General features: G+C 40.6%; 1 protein-coding gene across 1 annotated transcript in view; it reads right to left on the reverse strand.

Annotated features, from left to right (window-relative positions):
- Nucleotides 1-21,897, reverse strand: part of BMPER (BMP binding endothelial regulator) — a 108,174-nt gene that overhangs the window by 74,096 nt on the left and 12,181 nt on the right. Inside the window, exons 4-5 of the mRNA XM_022583589.2 lie at nt 11,183-11,512; nt 4,550-4,886 (exon numbers count right to left, since the gene is read on the reverse strand). Of these exons, the coding sequence (XP_022439297.2) occupies nt 4,550-4,886; nt 11,183-11,512 (667 nt within the window). The remainder of the gene's footprint in view (nt 1-4,549; nt 4,887-11,182; nt 11,513-21,897) is intronic.

Raw genomic sequence — 21,897 nt, forward strand, 5'->3', positions numbered from 1 at the left:
CTTCTCTCTCCCCAGCGTGACCCACATAGCTCAACCCATCTCCTGGCTTCCTTGCGCCCCCGGGGGCTGCCAAGACTGGTCTCGTCAGCCTGCCCGAATTCAAGGTGGGGAGTGGATTCGATACTGGCTGCTGAGGACCACCAGGGAGGCTACGGGATGGGGGGCTGCTTATTCCTCCTGGATTTCCCAGTTGGCAGCCAAGACACAGATGGAGAAGGCAGCGTGAGGCTGGGGAAGGGAGGTGAAAACAAAGAAATGAGAAAAGAGACCCAAAGACAACATCTCCTCCTCAGGGAGGCCTATGTGTGAATCCAAGTATAATTGAAATGATTTCACATTCATGTTTCCACAGTATACTAACTACTTCCCTTGCTACAAGAAATGTCTCTGTGACACACCAGCGGCGGCCAATGCAGATTTGCAAAGGGGATTATCTAATTTGAGGACAAGTCAATTAGCAACTCTAGGACTTAAGACACATTATCAATGTAGCCAGTTAAAATTTTTATGTGATTCATGATTAAATTATTTTGCATCCAAACATATTCAATGAGTTAATGAAGCCAGTATGCTGATCACAAAGCCTTTAATTTTTATAGCAAATGAGGCCACGATGGGTGGAACTGATGTGCGAAGAAAAAATGAGCAAATCTTAAAAAGTTTCCCAAAAGAGAAAAAAAAGTCTTGGCTAATATGGAGTCATTTCTTATTCATTTACGAAGTTTTTCAAGTTTTTAGACAATGGACAGTTTACTATTAAAATTTTTGAACTGGGTAAAAGACCAAAATAAAATAAGAGTTCTAAGTCCTAGACATCTCAAAAGTAAACTCTAATTCAGAGAAATTAGAATTATTATTTTGATCTTATAAGAAGAGCTAGCTCATATTTATAATAGAATTTTCCCTCTGGAACTTGTCATATGATTAAGGAAACCCAAAAGAGGTAACATTTCCTGAGAGAAATACCTCCTTTATCCTCTCCCTTCTCTAAGTTACAAACACAATGGTACTTGGAAGGTGGCATTTGTATATTACGCAACTTTATTCTTTGTCCTAAAGGTAAGTACAGATACTTCTTTGAAGGATAAGGGGAAAATGAAAGGAATCAAATTCATATACAATTCATATATATGACCTTCCATGATATCAAGGCAAATCCCTTTAGTCCTATACTGAGTCATAAAAAAGATCACAGCCCTTAAAACACAGGTCATGACTATGTTTTAAGTTTCATTTTAGAAATTCCGTCAATGACAATAAAATATACAGGCAAAAATTTACATGTGTGGAATGTGATGTGATGGCTATTTTCTTCTTTATTCTTTTTAATGTTACTTAATTGTCATACAATGAACATATATTATTCTTATAAGACAAAAAGAACAATTTTTTTAAAGGCTTGCAATGCAATCTTCACTTACTGTATTTCATTCAAGGCCACGAAAGAGAAACGGTTCATTTATAAATCGTTCCGTAGATTCATCAGTGAGACTCTATCTAATCTGTTCTCCACAATGAGCAAAGGAGAAGATCTCGACAATCAGAAATGTAAATGGCCAGGGGTGGGGCGGGCCAGATTCTCCATAGAGAGGAAGGGACACAGGACAACAGCACACTGTGCCAGGGCAGCCTGTCTATCACAGACCAACGTGGCACCACCCGTTGACCTCAGTCCGTGGAGTAGCAATCCCACCAGGTAGTCACTGTCATACCTATTCTAAAGGCAAAGAATCTGAAACCCAGCAAGCTACCAGGGCCACACAGCTAGAAAGTGGCAGGGTTGAGGTTACGTCCGGCTTGGCATCGCCCGATGCATTCTCTGTCCGTTGCTTCCTAAAGGCTCCCTAAGGTTTGTTCCTTGCTGGAGATCCCCTGAGAACAGAACTCCCTTTCCACGTTGACCTTGTTTCTTTTCTCTCTCCTGCCACATCCGTGCTTGGAGGAAAGAAAGAAATCCAGGATCTACCCAATATTGGCCACCCTCACTTGAAAGTGCATGAAGGTGAACCTCTCGGCTGGGGAATGAGATTATCAGCAAAGTGCGTGACAGTCAGGATTGTCCAGCTCTGCCCTCCTGAGCTCCCCTGCCTCTTCGAGGGAGTGGCTGGCCTGGAAGGGTGCTCTGTCCCTACACCACACACAGCAGAACACAAGCTCACCTCCCACCATGCTCCATCCTCCAAACCTCACAGTGCACAAGGATCCCAAGAGCATTCTCATAAGCTCCCCAAACTCAGGCATCCAGCCCCTTACACAGTGACTCCTCCGCCACCCCCCAACTGTGCCGCTGTAGCAACTTTCAAGAGCAGAAGGTTAGCATCTGTCTGGCCACCTAACAATTTCGATTCTCTCTGTCCATGTCAAAGTCGTTTCTCACGACTTCTGCCAAGGTGCTCATCATATTCCTGCTAGCAGTCCAGGGATCATAATACAAAATAAATCACCAAAGAGCAAAGAAATCGAAATTTGCAAAAAGGGAAGAATCTCTGCAGGCCTGCTCTCCAATTTTTGCTTTCAACACGTTCCTTCGAAATGGGATGAAAACCAAAGGTGTAGGCTGCTAGGGTCCTGGGAGAAGTACAGCCTTTCCACTCTATTTCAGACAGAGAAGGGTCCAATTCAAATCCACAACTGGGGTAGGGGAGCTTCCAAAAGAAGCCTTACCCTTGTTAATCATTTAATTAATGGTAGAAGCTACAATAGCAGCCAACAGTTATAGAGCACATTGCTCGGGGGCACTGGGTTGAGCACATGCATCTATGTTCACAGTCTCATTGAATCTGAACGACAGTTCTTCAAGATAGGCTCTTTATTATCCCCACTTCCCAGATAAGCAAACTAAGGTTTAGCGAGCTTAAATAACTGTTCAAGGTTGTAAAGCTGGACTGGATTTTTAGCTCTGGGAGACCACAAGCTTCTTAATTGCTGTGCTCTATTGCTTCCCATCAGACTTTCAAGTGATGGGTATTTAGATTCCAAATGAAGCCTGGTTTGTCTGTCCAGGTGCTTAGTTCACTCCAGAGTGCATTAAGATCTTTTGATTTCAATAGACAAGGGTGAGGTCAATCTAGGGGGTGGTGCTGGGAGGAGAAAGAAGGGAACCCAGAGAATTCAAATTACAACCGGGAAGTGGCTTGAAGGAACTAAACACATGAGTTGGAGCCAAATGGTTTGGCAGATGCAGCCATGTTCAGGGATTTGTGATGACAGGGACAGTCCTTTTTCCATCCTACTTTGAGCTGACTTTATAGAACTTTATCTTTTATATCCAAAGATCAAATAAATAAAGATCACATTTAATGAGAACTAGGAGAAATAAACTGGTGGCAGTTAAAGGGTAAAAATAACTTCTCTGTGGCTTCAGACCACAGGAGCTTTCTCATTTTAAGAGGCACAGGCAAATCACTTAAACAAGGCCTTTTTGGACTGTGTTCATCTCATGTTTCCTCCCACATCCACGGTGGTTAAAGTTATATACAGTCTTAGCTCTTGAACCTCATGGAATTGTGTAGTAAATGGAAGTACAACCAGGCCAAACTCAACAACTCACAAATGCAAGCTTGTAGCACAGAAGTCAAAGCCAGTTCTCCTTTGTAACCAGTTGCTTTGTATGGAAGGAGGTTAATCAGAATTAGAAAAGGTTATGGAACCCAGGGTCTTTTTTTTTTTTTCCATATATCGTCGATACATAATATAAATATTGCACTAGACATACAAGTTTGCATACAGAAATGTATAGGCATGTTTGCCAAATTGAAAGCAATGTTTAGCTCAGGGTTGTGAAACAGGGCATTTAAAAAAATCTTTAGCACATTATAATGGTTAATTTTATGTAAAAGTAGGTGTTGCCTTTATATTCACAAAACAGGTAACTTCAATGAATATGTATTGTTCATTTAAGACAATGATTAAAGTGGTTTGCTTAATACAAATGGAATCCATGGTCTTAACGAGAGACTTTGCTTCCTCCATCCTCAAGCCCTGTTTCTACTCTCCTCTGATTCTGGACACAAAGTCTCATAGTTGGCTAAAATCCAAGGAATCCTCACTTCACCACCTTGTTTTCCATGTGCAGATGTGTTCTGGGCGAGACGATGAGAAAGACCTGATGAACTCTTCCTCAGATCTAGAATAACCAAGCTCACTCAAATACCCAAAGGCAGCCAGAGTGATTTGAGATTCCTACCTCTGCCCTATACCACTGCATTTGAGGCCAGATTTTGGGAAGCACTCCTCAATCTTAAGAGTCAAGCTAACACCTGGAAAAATCCTAGAGTGTCACTAGCTTTCCAGTGAAACTGCAGACACAAAAACAGAATCACTTATAGGAGATAGCTCTGAAATATGCCCTTCAATTTCCTAATTTGGGACATAATGTGGGACTGAGTCAAGATGAGATCAGTCTCAAGAGAAGAAAGAAGCAGGGGTGTTTACACTGCACTTTGGGGGCCCTTGTTTTGTACACCAAGGGATTTGATACCCTCTGTTCCATGGTCAAGTCTACCCTTGGTCTGTAACCCAAGCCTATTCCCCAAGGCACTGTACTTACCGGTAGAAAGTAGCATAGTCCACAGTTGAGTGGCAGGTCTGAAACTCCCAGGATTTGAGTTTCTGGCATTCCCGATGGGCTCGAAGCTTTACCTTCACTGTCCCTTGACACAGTTCAGGCACTGGTTTTCTCTGGGGTCTGTTGCAGAACTCATTGGACTCCACCCTCCAGGACTCGGCAAAGTCATCCACATCAAACTTGAAGTTTCCATCTCCACCAATTAAGTCATCACGCTTATGTCCATTGTAGTTGCCACAAAGACCACAGAGTTTGCCCTTGAGATGGGGTGCAGCCATGACTTCTACAAAACTGTCTCCATCCCATGATATTTCCAAACCTAGAGGAAAAGAGGATCAACCACTCTTGAATCCACCAATAGTTCCCAACTGTATAGACTCTTACATAGTACATATGACTATCCTCTAACAAGGAACACTGAGGATCTCACCAAATTCTTGATTACCTTTTAATTTCACCACATCAAACACTGTATGGTATAACATGAATCAATTATTGGGACTTAGAACTTTTTAAATGTATAAAGTTTGCCCTTATAATGATATCTTATGTACCCTAATTTGACTTGTAGATGACTATTCATTGACCATGTTACTCTAGGGTTTATATTTTTGCCCTTTTCTAGAGTAATTGTCTTGGTCCAAATCATGTTTTCATTTATCCAACGACTATGACAATGCAGAAATGGAAAGACAAAGAAGATGATGGTTTTTTTAATATCATTTTTCTTCATCCAATAATCCCCCCATATGATTATGCTAGGTGCCAAGTGAAAATTTCCAAATTATTTGCTATAGTGGAAGTATTAAAGTAATAAATATAAAGCTTCTGAATACATCCTCTTCAAAGGACAACACTCCTACAAATGAAAATGTTTGCCCCCTCGTTACTTTACAGTCATCTGTGAGACATGCCCAGCTGTTCAATCCATGCTTCCTAGGGTTGAGATGTTATGAGCCCTAGGTTGGGGCCTCCATGCCTGGGCTGATCATAAGCTTCAAAATTTGACTAGGCATTGGAGGCTACCAGCCCACAGGCCAAAGTTACTCATGTGCTGGACAGAATCAGCAGGACAGTACTGTCTTGTTCACCAAGGAAACAATCTTCACTCCACAAGGTAAAGAATGTAATCTCCTCTTGATCTGCTGAACTGACCATCTAAACAATTGGAGAATATTTCTGAGAACATTCATATTTTTCCAGACCTGCTGGCCCAAAGCTTCTAGGATTTACTCCAGCCAATGGCCCCACTGAATAGTGGGATTTCTGTCACATGTCAGACAGCCAGGTTCCACTGTCACACATCACAGATCAGTCTGACCAGAAGGTCAAGAAGGAATGTTCTCATATCCATCCTTATATTGTATGTGAAGACACTGTCCATAAGACAGAGGGGAGGGTTTTGTGAAAAGTCTTTTGAGGCTCAACCCAGAGCAAATGATAACTCTGGTCTTATCATTTTCTTTATGTCTCGGGTGTGCGTTGGAAGCTTCTCTTACTGTTCTCCTGGTAATGTCCTGGCAGGGCCTGAGCCCCACAGTGAATGGTGAACTAGGTACCAGTTTGGTGGATGAGCACCAAGAGAACCTCTACAGTAGGTTGAGGTGCATTTCTGCCCTAGGACTCTTCCTTACTCAGTGTCACTGTCTCCTAAGAGGGACAGCCCACAAAGAAAGCTCTGTTTTAACAGAAAAATAGAAAGTGTCCCCGCTGTGTGTTTTCAGTCTTATCCTCTTGGATTTCTGACAAAACCTAGTCTTTGATTTAGCCTGTTCTGAGCCTCCGGAAAGATCAACATGACTCTTTTTAGAAGACTTTACCTTTGTTCCTGAAGGATCAATACTAGCCTGATGAGCAAGTAAGTGTTCAGAAGGTACTCAGAAGCTGGGGAGATAAGGCGATGTTGAAAAAGGAGAAAGGGATAAGGAGGGATGGAATGGATCTTGTCTGAATATAAAATTGGCATAAGGCAATGTCAGAGTGATATAAGATCAGCAAGAAGCACTCAGAAGTAAAATGCTAACACTAATATTCCTTAAGCCAATATTCTCTTGGACGTGGTCCAAAGGGAGAGAAGCCTGGCCAAACAGCATTCCTGTGAGTAGGACACACAACTGCCACAAGCAAGAGTTACAGATCCGCTTTAGGGAAAGTTATTGGTAGAATAAACCAGTGGTCTAAAACTGGATTTCTCAAGAAATAAACAGAAAGACTCATATGGAAATCACTGTATGCTAAATGAAAGGAATGGAAGCATTCTCAGTCCAAAGCAAATGGTAGAGAAGGTTTCTTGATCAGGAGGAGAAGCTCGGTTCCAAAAAGCAATTAAATAGAATTGGGTAAAAAGCAGGAAAGAAGGTAATCAGAAAGTGTCTCTTGGGCTTTCGGGAATAATTGGGTGAAGAGAAGACAGTGATGGGACATGGTGATCAGAGCAAGGACACACTGCTAGTCTGTCCCCACACTGGACTAATCTCCTGTGTGGATCTCAAAGATGGGGTCAATTCTGACAACCACAACTATTGTATAAAACGATGTCTGTTTCTTCATACCCCATCTTCCAACACATTATCTGACACATAGTATACACTCACTAAATGAATGAATTACCCTGTAAATTGATACTACGAGTCTGCAAAGCCAAAGAAATTTGTGAATTTCATGCTAGTTAAGACACTGAAATAACATTTTGAAAAAAGACAAGCAAACTATAATATGATTTGTAATACACTTCTAAGGTATAGAAGAAACTTGACCTCATTAAGCCTGTAACTAGGCAGCTGCCCAGCCAGAGAAATGAGGGGAGAGATCAATTCCATACAACACTCAAACTTTTAGAGCATAATTCTAAAGATTTTCCACCTTGCAAAATTTTCCAAACTACAAATCTCTTTCCTAGACAGCAGGCAAATACTATTTTCCAAGTGCCACACTGGTTGAGAATTTACATCCAAAGGAGCTCCAACAAAATTACTGGCAATGATATAATAAACGTGAGACTTTGGGCAACTGAGTTCATGGGAATTCAACTCACAGTGAACAAGCCAATCATTCTTTCTTTGCAATGGACTACTGGTCCATGCATGCTTGGGAAGATGCAGACCCACTGTGTCTTTAATAAACTCTTCTCGAGACTCTTGACATCTCTTTCATGAAACACGGCCCCCAAAATAAGAGAATAATTTGTAATTCACTCTCTTTTCCTCCTCTTTTCTTTTTATCATTATACTAAGAGGATTTTCACAGAACAACGCTAGGCTTCGTATTGTGTAGGGATGACTTATTCGACTACAGATGCCTTTGTCTATTGCTGTATCATATACATATGTGTTTGCACAGTTACTTTTACTCTCTACATGAGTAGAATCCATGCAAAGTAAATTACAGTAGTGACAGGCAAAAAAAAAAAAATGAATAAGTTGTAATTGAAAAAAAAACCTGCTCTTCCTAAAGATATTTTAAATAGGCATCTTATGAGATGAAAATGCCATGGAAGTGTTTGAGGGTTTGGGGTTAGTCCTTTCTGCAGCTGGGATGAGTTTCCCAGTTCTCTGCATGGGAAATTGGTAGAAATAACTGGCAGTCAGAAGGCCAATGCTGAAGCACACGTCTCATGTGGGATGTGAGCAGCAGCTGCATTCCTTCCACTGTATGAAGAGCTTTCCAATTTTCCCTTCTCACCAGTGAATATTTTACCAACCTGTTTTTCACCTTTCAAGTGTGTGACCTGGCTCCAGACTACTAATTTTTTTTTTTTTCTTTTTGGTAGGGGGATTGTTGTTCTTTTATTTTGTGGTTTTCTTTGCTTTGTTTTTTTGGTTGTTATTGTTGCTTTTGCTGCAGTCCACTTTTAAGAGAGAGAGGAGAGGCAAAATCTGTAGACATACCACAGTGATGCTTAAAAATGGATAATTTTTCTGTTTAGAGTTTACACCAAAGGAAAAAAAGAAAAAGATATATATATATATATATATATATATATATATATATATATATACTCTAGGTTCATCAAGCGTAGAGCTCTACCAAAAGTGAAATAAAAAGTCGCACTCCCACATGTTAATGCTTTCAGGTGGATCTGATGTAACTCTTTCAGGTGGAGTTGATGAAGTGAACAGGCGGCAGAAAGGAAATATTTTAAGTGATTCGCTAAGTGCCAAGAGTTGGGGTGGGGGTGTGTGTGACAGGGGTGAGCAGAGCTTTCTCAAGCTACTGAGCCTTGTTCTGTGTCTTCTGTACTACCCGAGTTGTTATTAGGAATGTAGCTATAGCCTAATTCCACCCAAGCTACACGGCCACCTGTGCTCCTCTGGCAGACAATTCCATCATGAAGCGCTAAGTCTATAAACCACAGGGCCACAGAGCCATTCTTCCCCATATCCCATCTTCCAGCTGCAGGCTTGATTTAAGCTGCTATTTTGAAGAAGGTACCCTTTGATCACATGAGCTTATGAAAACAAATTATGGAGGAAGAACAAACACTCAAAGGATATACTGTGATATTTTAGATAGGCAATCAATAGGTAATAAAAAGAAAATATCCCTAAGGGGTAGTACAAACTGAGATTGGTAGACCAGAGTGGAAGAGACCATTGTCTGGAAATGGAATTGTTCCATTCAATGGATAATCGCGAAGCAAGTTTAGTGCCCAAAGAAATACAGTTCCTCCCTAGCAAGCAGAAAGCTTGTGCGCTCCGTGTAATACAGGAAGTTGTTCAGCTGGGTATTAAGGGCACATAAATTACTTGCATCATGGCAAGAGAGACAGAAAAAGAAAAGAAATTGTAAAACTGAGTTCAAGGCCTAGAAGAGTTAAATTCACTATCCTAATTATGGTATTTATGATATATTATTATTTTCTTAGCAGCCTCATCCTTGTGGTCATATTTGCCATGTGAAATCCTTACAAAGAGTACACTTATTCCGTAAGGTATTGTCAGCTGTGACAGGAACAGTACTGAAACTCCTCAACTGTCAGTAATATCTGAATATGCAGAATCCCTTTGAGTACTGGGTTGTAGATGACTAATAATTTCCATATCAGTAGAATCCACTGTGTTCACCTGGCTTGCAAACAGATAAGCAAGGTGCTTCTAATTATAACTGTGTAATAATGGGTCATTTTGTGTACATTCTACATGAAGCCACAAACTGTTGCTTCCTTCAAAGGGATGAGCTGAGGCCTACATGTGCAGAGTGGCATGTCATTTGAATGCAACAACAGGTGTCTGAATTGTCTGGGGTGGATTAATCCCTCTAAAGTTGAATGAACAGAGCTCTTCACATCTACCACTGTCAAAGTGAACAATGGGAATCTTCCCTTCTTTATAGAATGTCCCAATACATTAATATTTAACATTTCTTAAATAAAAGCTCCCTGGGCTTCTCCTTGGCTTCCTGCCTTTGTTTAGCTAAGCTGGCATTCCATCGGCTCAAATCAATTTACCAAATATATTTTGAAGGTGCCGTGGAGAACAGTCTCTGCAGTCCCTCAAAAGCGCCTGCTCTATCAAATGTTTCCCTTTCAACCCATATTAGCTAAAGAAACTGGAACCCAATTGATGTTTTGACATTGTTAAATTCTCATCAGTGCAAAAAGTAAGAAATATGCTGATTTCCTCAAGTATCGTGCTTAAAGAAATAGCATATGCCAGGAGGACATGCAGTTCAAAATCCAACTGACAAACAATATGCATTAACCAAAGGCAGCATGGAAGGAACCATACATGATATAATATAAACTGTGTAAACGAACTGAATTCATTCTTTGGGGCTGAGAATGAACGATTGATTTCTGCTTCTAAGGTGCCTCTCTAAGGCAGCACCTCACAGACAAAAATTTGAGCCTCACTGAACGCCTAGAGTAACCTACTAGCAACTATGAACAGTTTGGCCTAGGGGGAATGTATCTGCCCGTGGAGGGGAAACACAGAGTCCAGGGGGCCTCAGGCAACATGTGATGCTGAGAAAAGGCCTCAGCGGCCAGCTGCCTGTGCCCACGGCTGGGGGAAGTGCTTTCAGAGCAAGCATCCTAAGTGTCCTCCAGCAGAAGCCAGTGGTTCTACCCCTCAACTCAATGAGCATCCTGCCCCGGGTCAAGAATGGACAGGACTGTTGGTCACACAGTCCACCATCTGCGCTGCCATCTTCACACCCACACTTTTGCAGTTTGCTTTTGAGGAGTCCCTCCTTCTTGGACAGATGCTAACAAGGAAACACTCTTTCTCACGGATGTGAGACTGCACATTACTGGCTGAGCTGGGAAAGACACAATTCCAAGCTAGACATCAATGGCCTAAAGTAGCAACAAAACATGAGAAAGGGGTTATTCGGAGAGAACCACCGCTATGTCTGGAATGCGGATGGAAAGGCACTGGATGTCGACAGATTGCAAGACTGGTGTAACTGGCATCGGACTGCAAGGCTCCTCGGTGTGCAAATTTCTCCAGCTGTTTTGTGGCACCTCGGGCGTGCGGCCACACCTGTGGCTGGAATACCGCTCTGCCTCTGGTTTTCCTCCGTGGAGGAGGAGCAGCTGCAGCTCCTGAGCACAAGTTGGTGAGACAGAGGGAAGAGCCAGAGGTACAGAGAAGGCCCGTGCTTCTAGAAGCCCACCTGCTTTGGTCGTCACTTTCAAGAGGTAGCCGTCCAGGTCGATGTGAAACTGCGGCGCGTGGCAGGGCAGCGCAACGCGCGAGCCGTTCCAGCGCACGGTCAGGTGCTGCTGGAGGCTGACGGTGCCGGCGCCCAGCACCAGGTCCACCGACTTGGTCCAGGAGAAGGAGCGGGTCCTGCGCGCATCGTTCTTCACCAGCACCTGAAAGGGCGAGGCAGGGGAGGAGCAGTCTTTTGTCAAAACGTACTGACACGTCCCCTGAAAGTTAAATGTCCGTCCGTCAAAAGTGTTGTAGTGGGGATCTCCGAATACTGTGCAAACGCCAGGCTCTGCGGATGAGTGAGAGACAAAAGCAGGTCATAAACCGAGTGAAGGATTCAAAGAGAAATCAGGGGTCCCTGCAATAAACCTGATAGGGGCACCTGCCAGGTAAAGGGAAGGCCTTAGCAGAGGTGCACTAAGGAAAATCAACTTAAAAGAAAATAAATAAAAAGTTTGGTTGTTCTAAAAGTTTGTACCAAACCTCACAGGACATGTAATACTTCTGGTGCTTTTATACTTAAAAGTTATTTACAACACTTCTGAATTCTTAAAGCATCTCTATTTTAGAGACTTGATATGCTTCTATGGTCTTAATGTCAAAGACAGAGAAATGAAACTAGGATAATTTTATAAACAGAACTGGCCTAATTTCATAACCCATATAAACAAGAACAAAAATATAAATAAAAGGCAGCAACATAAATGACAATACACCAAAGCATTAGTATGGTTTCCATTTAACTGATTCAAAAAATTTGGAAACATGGTATTCTCAGTGTTATTCACGGTCTTACAGAAGTATTATATTCAACACTCATGTATTTCTAAGTACAGATAAATAGAACTGCCAAACAGATACACGTTTAATATTGTTAAGAACCAAACACGGATAAAGTTGATAGTCTCCGTGTATTTTCTAGAAATACAAGTCTCCTATATTTTGATCTGTGTATCAACATCTAAAGTTGGATAAAGAATCAATTGTAAAACCCATCATTCAGTAAGTTTAAGAAATTCCAATGAATTCATCACTTCAAAATACCACTAATTCAAATACTTATGAGACCCAAGTAAAGTTTTACACTTTAGGGCATTTCAAAGGTTTATACAGAAAACTAAATATCATTTCTTTTTTTACAACAAAATTTGGCATTGATTTGTTTTCTATATAAAGATATTTTATCTGTTTTTAAGAAGGCATAAACAACCAGGAAATGAGAAATTCATTTAGAGAAATTAGCCCACATGATGAAAGAACTAAAATAAAAAGATCGATTTCCAGAACAGGTCAAGAATATGAAACTATCCTATACAAATAATTGCTCTGAATACGTAACAGAAGAAGTAAGCATCAATACAGAGGAAGGATGTGCCAACTGATCTGACGGGACCAACTGGATCCAAGGCAAACATTTGCTTTTAATTTCTAAAATGTTTGGAGAGTAATGTTGTTTTATGATACATTATGTCATTTCATATGTCAATTTCACATGACTCCATATAAATCATACGTGTTGGGAATTTTGTAAATTAATTATTGTTCTAAGTTAGCTTTCCTTGTCAACATTTAATAGAGACTCACAGAACAGATTGTTTCTGGTATGTAGGAGAGTTTCAATGAGCAAATACTTCAAGGAATATAAAAAAGGCACTACTTGGGGGAGGAGGGTGGAAGAAAAGGGTGGGAGAGAAAGCTTTGAAAGTTCACCAGCAACAGTTTAATTCACCCGCCATTTCGATTCCTTTCTTATCCTTTTTTATGGTGTTCTTTCCTTGTGACTCCAGTTTTACTCAGTTTGTTGCTCCACACTGTACCCCACCCTCACCTTCTTAATCCTATATCCCCCCAACTAGCGTTCCCACCTATCTAACCACCCCATACTGCATTTTCCAGTCCTTTCTCCATGTGATTACTTCAAAATTGTCCTATCACACATTGCTCTCACAGTCTGACAAATGGAATCCTTCCCTGGGATGAAGATGGTGCTTTTTGGTTGACAGGGAGCAAGGCCGTTCTTTGGGACACCTCAGGTGGCATCAGGAGAATTATAATAGTTCAAAGTTAATGCTACCATGTGCCCCCAAAGAACTAAATGTTAACCTGACCGCCAGATGCACCAAATTCAAGAAAAGGGCTTTTTCAGAGTTTTTAATGCCACATACTTGTCAAGAAAACTCAGAACCAATCAATGCTTTTGAGCTCTTGAGCTTGAAATAGATGGACTTCAGCTGGCAAAGGCCAAGGCACAAGTGAAGGAGCTGCAATTATATTCCTGAGAAATCCTCTCTCAGTTGTGAGCAGGCACAGGGCATGCCTACACCTTCTGCCCGGAGTCTGTAGGGAACAACATACAGCTTCTCCAGGTGTTCTGACCCCAACTGCATCAAAATGACAACTAACAAAAACAGTAACAGCTAACGTTTACCAAGAATTCACTACATACCCTAGCACTATTCTTCATGCCAACTGATCATGGACACATTGTAAGAAAATGGATATTTAGATTGTCTCCTAACATTAAACAAACAGCTAAGCACTTGGTAGTAAATCCATAAAATGAACTATTATCTAGTCATTGAAAAAGTCTGTAAATAATGTTCATGATTGAAGAAATGCTTATGCCATATTAAGTGAAAAATAGGAAACAAAATTCTATCTATAGGATAATCTTGACTGTGCTAAAATAAATATCCAAACACACACATACCCCAAAATTGTAAACTGAGATTGTTTCTTGGTGGTAGAACCATGAGCGATAATTTTTTTTCTTCTGCCTTATGTTTCTGTTTTCATTTTTGTTGTCCCTGTATTTTGTTTTTAAGAGTCAAGATGTGGGTACATGTAGATAAGGTCAATTATGTGACAAACCAAATCCTCAAAGAAGCAACAGAAAATATACTGCCTATAGAATGGCCCTGGGGCCCTAGGGAAATCTGAGCTTACTCATAGCTGGGCAGGAAGCTGTGAGGGACATCCAGGGAGACCAGGCAAGGGAAATCATGTGTGAGCAGGGCTGTCAGGAAAGATATTTTTCAAGAGGCCATAACTTGTGGAAGAGAAGGGTCTGGAGATCAGGATGATTTTTCTGTATAAGGGCAATATAGAAGAAGCCAACAAAATTTCACGATGAGGAAGATGCCTGAGAATTATGTGTTTCATTTGGGACATTTTTATCACAAACTAATATAATTTTGAAACCTTGGCCCTTTTTCCTGGCACTTCAAGGTCCCCATGCCAGATCCTCGAGGTGTCCATGCAGGAGCAGCGAACACATGCACAGAGAATGACGGAAAGTGAGAATCTCAGGGTTAAAAAATCTGCCTCGCTGAAAAGGAAAAAAAACTATAGAAACACTTAGGGGACAAAAATGAACACTGTATCCTCATATAATTTTTGCTCAGCAGACCCAGTGAAATGAGTCACAGTCCAAGATGTTCTGATGTCTGGTCACACTCTTCTGGAAAGCCTGGAGTGGCAGTTAGAGCTAAATAAACAGACCCTTCCATAACTATCCTTGCCTGAATATGTTTAAGTCAGACGATGGAGAGAAAAAGCCAGTTTACAAGCAGTGGTATGTGCTTTCATAGTCTTTTAAGTCAAATTATCAGACGTCATTTTTGTTTTGGTTTGCTTTCAGTAATATGTATACAATGTCTAGGAACTGGAATAAAAAAGAGTAGAATATTAAGACTGTTTTTTTCTCTTAGGTAATGAAATTACGTGTGACATTTATTTTCCTCTTTCTTGTTTATGTGTATATACATTATTATTTACATTTACATTTTATTATTTATAATCACTATGTGTACTCTTGGAATAAGGACATTTGTTTTAAAAAAATAAAAATACTGGATTAAAACATATCTCTTTGATTTTACCTATTTTAATAAGACAGCTATGAGAATTAATAGAGTCGGGCTGCTTCTGAAAACAAAATTCCAATGTTTTTCTCTTAACCTCATCAGGTACATTTATTTCTCCCATGGGTATATTTACTCTAATAAGATGCCTTCCTTCTGAGAACAGTGATTATTCTCAAAACATCCATCAGCGAAAATTAAGGGAAAATTATACAACCTCATGTCATAAAAAAATAAGAGAAACTGAGAAGACTCTAACCCCCTTCCCTCAAAACACAACAAAACAAAAACAGAAAAGCATAAGAATAAAAAAAGTATCATTCACGGTTCCGCCAACAAGAAATAATCACTGTTTACCATTTTGGGGTGTGTGTGTATGTGTGTGTGTGTGTGTGTGTGTGTCTGTGTTTGTGTACATTTTAACATAGTTAAGATTATCCTGTACATGAAATTTTATTTCCTCTTCACTTACCGTAAGATTTCCCCAGTTACTAAAGTCACTTTGAAAACACAGAAAATGACTTTCATCCTCAGTCCATTATTCTCTGCAAAGAGAATACCACACTACTACACAGAACAGTACCTTTCCAGAGTAGTGTTCTAACCATGAGGAAGGTCTATCAAATGAAAAACATGGCTTTAAACTTTCCTCAACATAAACTGCAGTAAAACGGGCCCTGTGGGACTCCGGCGCCACTGGGTCATGCAGGGGCTCCTGGGAATCCCAGGTGGGTAAGAGCCATGATAATGCCAAGTTTGGGTCAAGAACCAGGAAAGGCTGGGGTTAGAAACGCTGCCCTGAACACAAGCCCTTATGCTGTTTGTCTAGGCTCCTCCTGACATGATGTAAGCCTCCAATATAAACAGGCTGTGTGTGATCCAGCAGGAACTGAACTTCCCCACACAGGAGGCTCTGGCCTCTCTCAGAGGTGTCCCTGACAGCTGCTGCCCCCAGGGGACCTCAAAGCCAACAGGAGCTCCACCAAGGGGCACCTGGATTCCTTTCAGATTTTACATCCTTGGCTTCTTAAATCAAAACTTAATCTGACTTTACTGTGTAAATGTGGGGTTAGGTCATAGCGGGTTTCTTTCCACCCATCCCTAATCCATGAGACAGACTTACAAATCTACAAATAAAAAGCTGATTTTTTTAAAAAGTTGAGTAGGCACCTGAAAGTAACATTTTAAAAAAAAAAAAAAGGTTTGGTAGGGATACTGTTAAGAATGTAAATTTCTTTTCATATAATTTCCATAACCTCATATCCTCACCAACTTCAAACAGAAGAGAACAGGGAGCATCTTTACCTTCGAGATCTAATTTGAACTAAATTTAAACGTAAAGCCGAGGCTGACATCCTATTACGGCCTCCCCAGCTAAGCCCAGGGCTTCCCCACCTCTCATCTTGGTTGGTGCAGTGGGCTGTGCCTGCCCCACACCTCAGTTCACAGCACTGGAGTTCATCAGCTCACGTGCCAACCTTCCCCACGCCTCAGCCAAAGTCGCTTCTCTTTCCTGTAAGTCCCCAAAGCAAAACTGACCACACAGCTCATCTTTTCTGGGACTTTTCTTAAATTCAAATACTCTATCTTACAGTCACACTATGTTTTTCAGTTTGAAGGTTAAAAGGTTAAAGGTTAAAAATATGGTCATCATACCCACAGAACGCTTATGATAAATCACTTTCCACCCAACTACAGCTTTTAGTTGTAATGTATCCTTAACTCCTAAAAACAGGCCTTAAACTCCTTACATGTAAATTTTGTGTATACTTCTCAGTGCGTGGCACACTGGCTTGTGTATTGGGGGAATCTACATTTATATACATGATAAACGGATTCATCTATGCATTACTCATAGCAATGCCTGGTATAATACATATTAGATATCAAATATTTGTTAACTGAATGGGTTAATTAATTAAAGAATAAATTTCAATGGAGGAAAATAAACTGCCCACACTGAACTCACTAAAATAGTTAAGTGTAATAAATGGTGTACAGCAGGTAATTCAACAGAATTTTGCTTAATCAAGTAATTAGTTGAATAATTAACTAATGCTCTCAGGACAAGGGATTAAGGCTGCAGATGAAATTAAGGTTGCTAACCAGCTGACCCTGAGATGGGGAGATTATCCTGGGTATTTATCTCCAGGCAGGATAAATGTTATCACAAGTGTCCTTATAAATGAAGCAAGAAGGCAGGAAAGTGAGTGTCACACAGTGCTGCAGCATGAGAAGGACTCAACTTGCCATTGCTGGCTTTGAAGATGAAAGAAGGCTTCACATCAAGAAAAGTGGGCAGCCTCTAGAAGCTGGACAAGGCATGAAGACGGATTCTCCCCTAGAGCCTCGAGAAGGAATGCAGCCCTGCCAATACTTTGATTTTGACCCATTCAGATCCATTTCAGACTTCTGGCCTCCAGCACTTAAGATAATAAATGTGTATTGTTTTTAAGACACTAAGTTTGTAATAATTTGTTACAGCAGCAATAGGAAACTAATAAATCTAGCAAAAGTCAAGGCAACTTGGTCTGCAGTGACTAGGTTACACCAGGTACCATGCCAGATGTTTTCCATATTTTCACTATCTCCTTTAATCCTCACTACTTCTCTACACATGGTATATACTATTACCCTAATTTCTTAGCAATGAGTCTGGAGAGGTTTCCTTGTTGCCCGTGGTCACCCAGCCAATAGCAGTAAAGATAGATCCAACCCAATCTCTGTGGCTTTGAAGCCAGTGCCTCCCACACCATGACTTGATGTTTCCATTTACACCCTATACCACAGCATCCTACGTAGTCATTGTTGTTAACAAACTGGGATTAGAGAGCTTTGGGGGAATCTGAAGAAATGTATAGACACTCTTCCTTCCAAGTGCACATGAGTATATCCACTCAAATGTAGAGGCTCACAGACACCCTTTCCTAAGACTGATCAATGACCTCCTAAGAGTTCATGAACTTCAGTTTAACGACACCTATCTAGAAGTTAATTAAAAACTATATTACATGGTTCTCTCATTTAATGTGTTTACGTTTCATCTCCCCAACCACATTACAAGTTCCTAAACTCAGGGTCTGTATGAGCTTTTTATCCATGTCCTCCAGGGCACCTTCCAGAATGCTGGAAACTCATTGGGTGTTAATACAAACTTGTTATAGAAGATGCATTTTTGCCACTCTATCATCCAAGCTCTGACCTTAAAATGTCTGCCCTCTTTAAACTAGAAATTGCTATCTATCAGTAAAGAGGACTTCTTACCTGAGTGAAAAGATGGGTTTCACATCTCTAAATTAACCTATCTTCCAGCTTTAAAGCCACCTTAGAGCTTTGTGAACATTAAGTAAGTTGCTTAGAAAAGAGCCCTGGGTTTGAATCCCAGTCTTGCTACCCAATGACTACAAAAACACGCGCACACTACCTGTATAACCTCAGTCTGTTCACCTGTAACATGAGCTGAAGAACAACTACTCTGCAGGGTGGTTATAAAGACAAAGATAGCATTGCAAAAGTGCCCAAAGTATAATAGATGCTTAGAGAGTAGTCATTATTAGTTGTATTATTATAAATGCTATGCAAATCTAGCAAGTAGATACCCAGTGCCTGCTGAAATAGGGCTGGATAAGACTGTAACATACTTATAAAATGTAAATGTGTTGAAAAGACAATGTGAGTTTAGTTCATCTATAAAAGACATACAAATGTAGATTTGGGGGTAGAATGGAGTAAGCCGCTAGACCAAAAGAAGAATGTTAACAAAGTCGTGGACATGGGAGAGAAGGCAGCTTGCACAAGAATAGCAGGAGACTGATCTGCCCAGAGTGGGTAGTTGCTTCAGGAGATGTAAGACACCCAAGCCGTCTAAATAAATTGGCCTGAGATTTACTGCCAGCCTGAGAAGTTTAAATGTATTCCAGATAACCAGCATTTCTTAACATGTTTCCTATGAAACATCAATCCTGCCTGTTACTCTGCCAAAATAAGTAGAAATAAAAAATCCTCTGCAGCCCAAATTAGCTTGGGAGGGACTCTACGCTCCATCATCCTCCTGCAAGTCTACCCTGCACACTGGCATAGAAAGGGCTCTGCGAATTCTGCAGTGAGGAAACAAATTTCAGTTTACTTGACCCAGCATTTCCCTAATGTATTTAATAATAGAACCTTGTTTTGAAAATCTTATTCATTACTATCCCTCAGCACTAGAGTTTTATAAAACAAACTTTGGGAAATTCTGAGAGAGACCAGTGAAGGAAGCCGGTATTGGTTTCGTGAAAGCCAAGTTTGGATTCCGACAGTGGTATGCAGAAGGGGCCGACAGAGAAAAGACAGAGTTAGTTGCAGGCAATAGGATGAGGTTCTGGCTGCCGTGGGAATGGGAAAGAAATTATTTATTAGAAAAAAAACACGCAAAGAGACAATCAACCAGACCTGATGACTGATTATCAACAAGGGAGAGAAATGCCCAAAGTATGAGAAATAACATTAAGACTCAAAACCTGTGCAGCTGGGATAAAGGGGGTGCCAAAATTCAGTCAACAGATAGGGGCTGGAAACAGCCATTGATCTCTCCATCCAACTCCCAACCCAGATAATTTACAGAATCAAAGGTAGCAACTGTTAATCAAATTCAAATACATTCCTTTGTGAAAGAAGAATGTACTCTCCAAAAAATTTAGAAGCTGAGACCTACCATATTCATATCTTGTCAAGAAGTCCTATGTTAAGGACCTGGAAGTTTGGACAAATGTGAAACCAAAATGAGAGAGTAACTGCAGATGCAGGCAGGGCTGTGAGCTCACAGGATGAAAAGGTGTAAAGTAAAAGCAGAACACATGTGTGTACTAAGGAGAGATATGAAAGGGCAGAGCAGAGGAAAGGAGCAATGGTTGGGGGTGGAGAGCATTAACCAAGAAAGGGACTGCGATAAGGAAAAGGATGATACTACTCATAAATATGAATTTCACATCAAAGGGAACCACCGAGCGCAGCTAATGAGTCATATCTCCAAACTCCCAAGGAAGGTTAGAATTCAAGTATTGTAATCCAAAAAGCTGAAGAGGTGAAGTGACCTCAGAAACATAGATAAGGTTTTAAAAGGTGAGCAAATACAACTGCTCTCAAATAGAAGCCCTTAATCATGTACAGAAGAAAGAAATTGGCAAACTTCATATATATTTCGCGGTAAACCTCCAAAATGAGTAAAAATGTAGTCAACAAAGAACATATAATAGTGCTTAAAGTTTGGGCTTTGGAGTCACATGGACCAGGCTATTGGCTGACCTCACCTTATTTAATTTCTCAGACCCTCAGATCACTCATTTGTAAAATGGGTATAACAATAGCTTCCACTGCATGGATCACTGTGAGGATTAAGTGACAGAATGCACGGAGAGCATTTATCACAATGCCTGACACAGATTTACATTCAATAAATCGTGGCTGGTAATAGGAGCAATTGTAGTGGCAGCAGAGTAGCAATTTTTTGTTGTTCTTATTTGATTCAGAGGAGATGTGACCTCCAGAGAGGTATAAATCTGCCTCAGCTTTGCATACAGTCATGTGTAATTTATTATACAGTTTTTCCCACAAAGTATACTTCTCAGAGTTTGGGATTTGTATTCTTTGTTTTGTCACTTAGGGGTATTTTAGGTGCACCACTTTTAAGAGGTTTTGGTCACAAGTTTCTTTAAAAACTGGGTATTTGCATCTTCCTTGAGATTCAAGATGGCAGCCTTGGCTAAATGTGCCCGATGTCTAATAATGAATTTATACATATCTTTATGTATAAAGATATATTCTTTCAAAATTAGGCAAGAGAGTAACTTTTAACTGAATGATTTAATAATGGTATATCTGTATTAAGAATACTTTCCCAAGCAAAAAGCCAGGGAGGCCATATGATATTACAGAATGAATACTGGAGAAGGAGGTAAAAAAAATGCAGGTTTTCATCATAGCTCTTCAAGTTAATACTACTGTGAGCCTCAGTTTCCTCACCTAAGAAGTAGAAAGGTTGACCTCATAGTTAAGGTCCATTCATTTATACAATTCCATGATGCTAAAATGATGATGGGCTTGACTGGCAGAGCAATTCTGCTCTTTCTTACTCCCAATGGAATTTATACACAGGGATTTCAAACTTAAAACTATATGTATTTTATCACTGTAAGTAAGAAATTTTGGGGACATCTTCACTTACTGCTGGAAATACCTCCACCTTGAGTTGCCAGAAGGAAAAAAAATACCTGGAAAAATGAGCGGACATGGAAAAACCACGCCAGTTTGCGTCACCAACTGTTCTGGACCTGAGCAGAAAGGTGGAGGTGTCGCCAGGTAGATGAAAACGTGGGCACTTGAGTCTACCTTTCTCCCTGGGTGGCGTGGAGGGAAACACTATCAAATTGGAAACTCTTACTAAAATCCTTCTCCAATCTCTAATCCCCACCAGTTGTAAAGCCCTTGGGACCTTCTCTTCCCTTCCTAACTGCACCTGGTTGTCAAACCGAACAAAATGACTAAGAAGTCAATGGTAGAAACTCCAGCCCAGGCCCTGGGGCCAGACTTCATTGGAGGAATTTGGGCTCCACTACCTACCTTGGGCATCGTTCTTAACCTCTGAGCCTCAGTTCCCTCAGCTGTAAAATGGAGCTAATAACATTTCTTGACCATGAAATGGATGTGAGGATCAAATAAGATCAAAGATAGCCCAGGACAGTGTTCGGGCTGTTTACTAATATAACTAAATATTAGCTGCTGCTGCTATTACAATGGCTGCCATTATTGTTCCATGATGACGATTGTTAACTAC

Source organism: Delphinapterus leucas, chromosome 9 (genome assembly GCF_059928025.1).
Source record: "Delphinapterus leucas isolate spDelLeu-1000000601 "Yukka" chromosome 9, BTC_Dleu_Yukka2, whole genome shotgun sequence".
Taxonomy (NCBI): domain Eukaryota; kingdom Metazoa; phylum Chordata; class Mammalia; order Artiodactyla; family Monodontidae; genus Delphinapterus; species Delphinapterus leucas.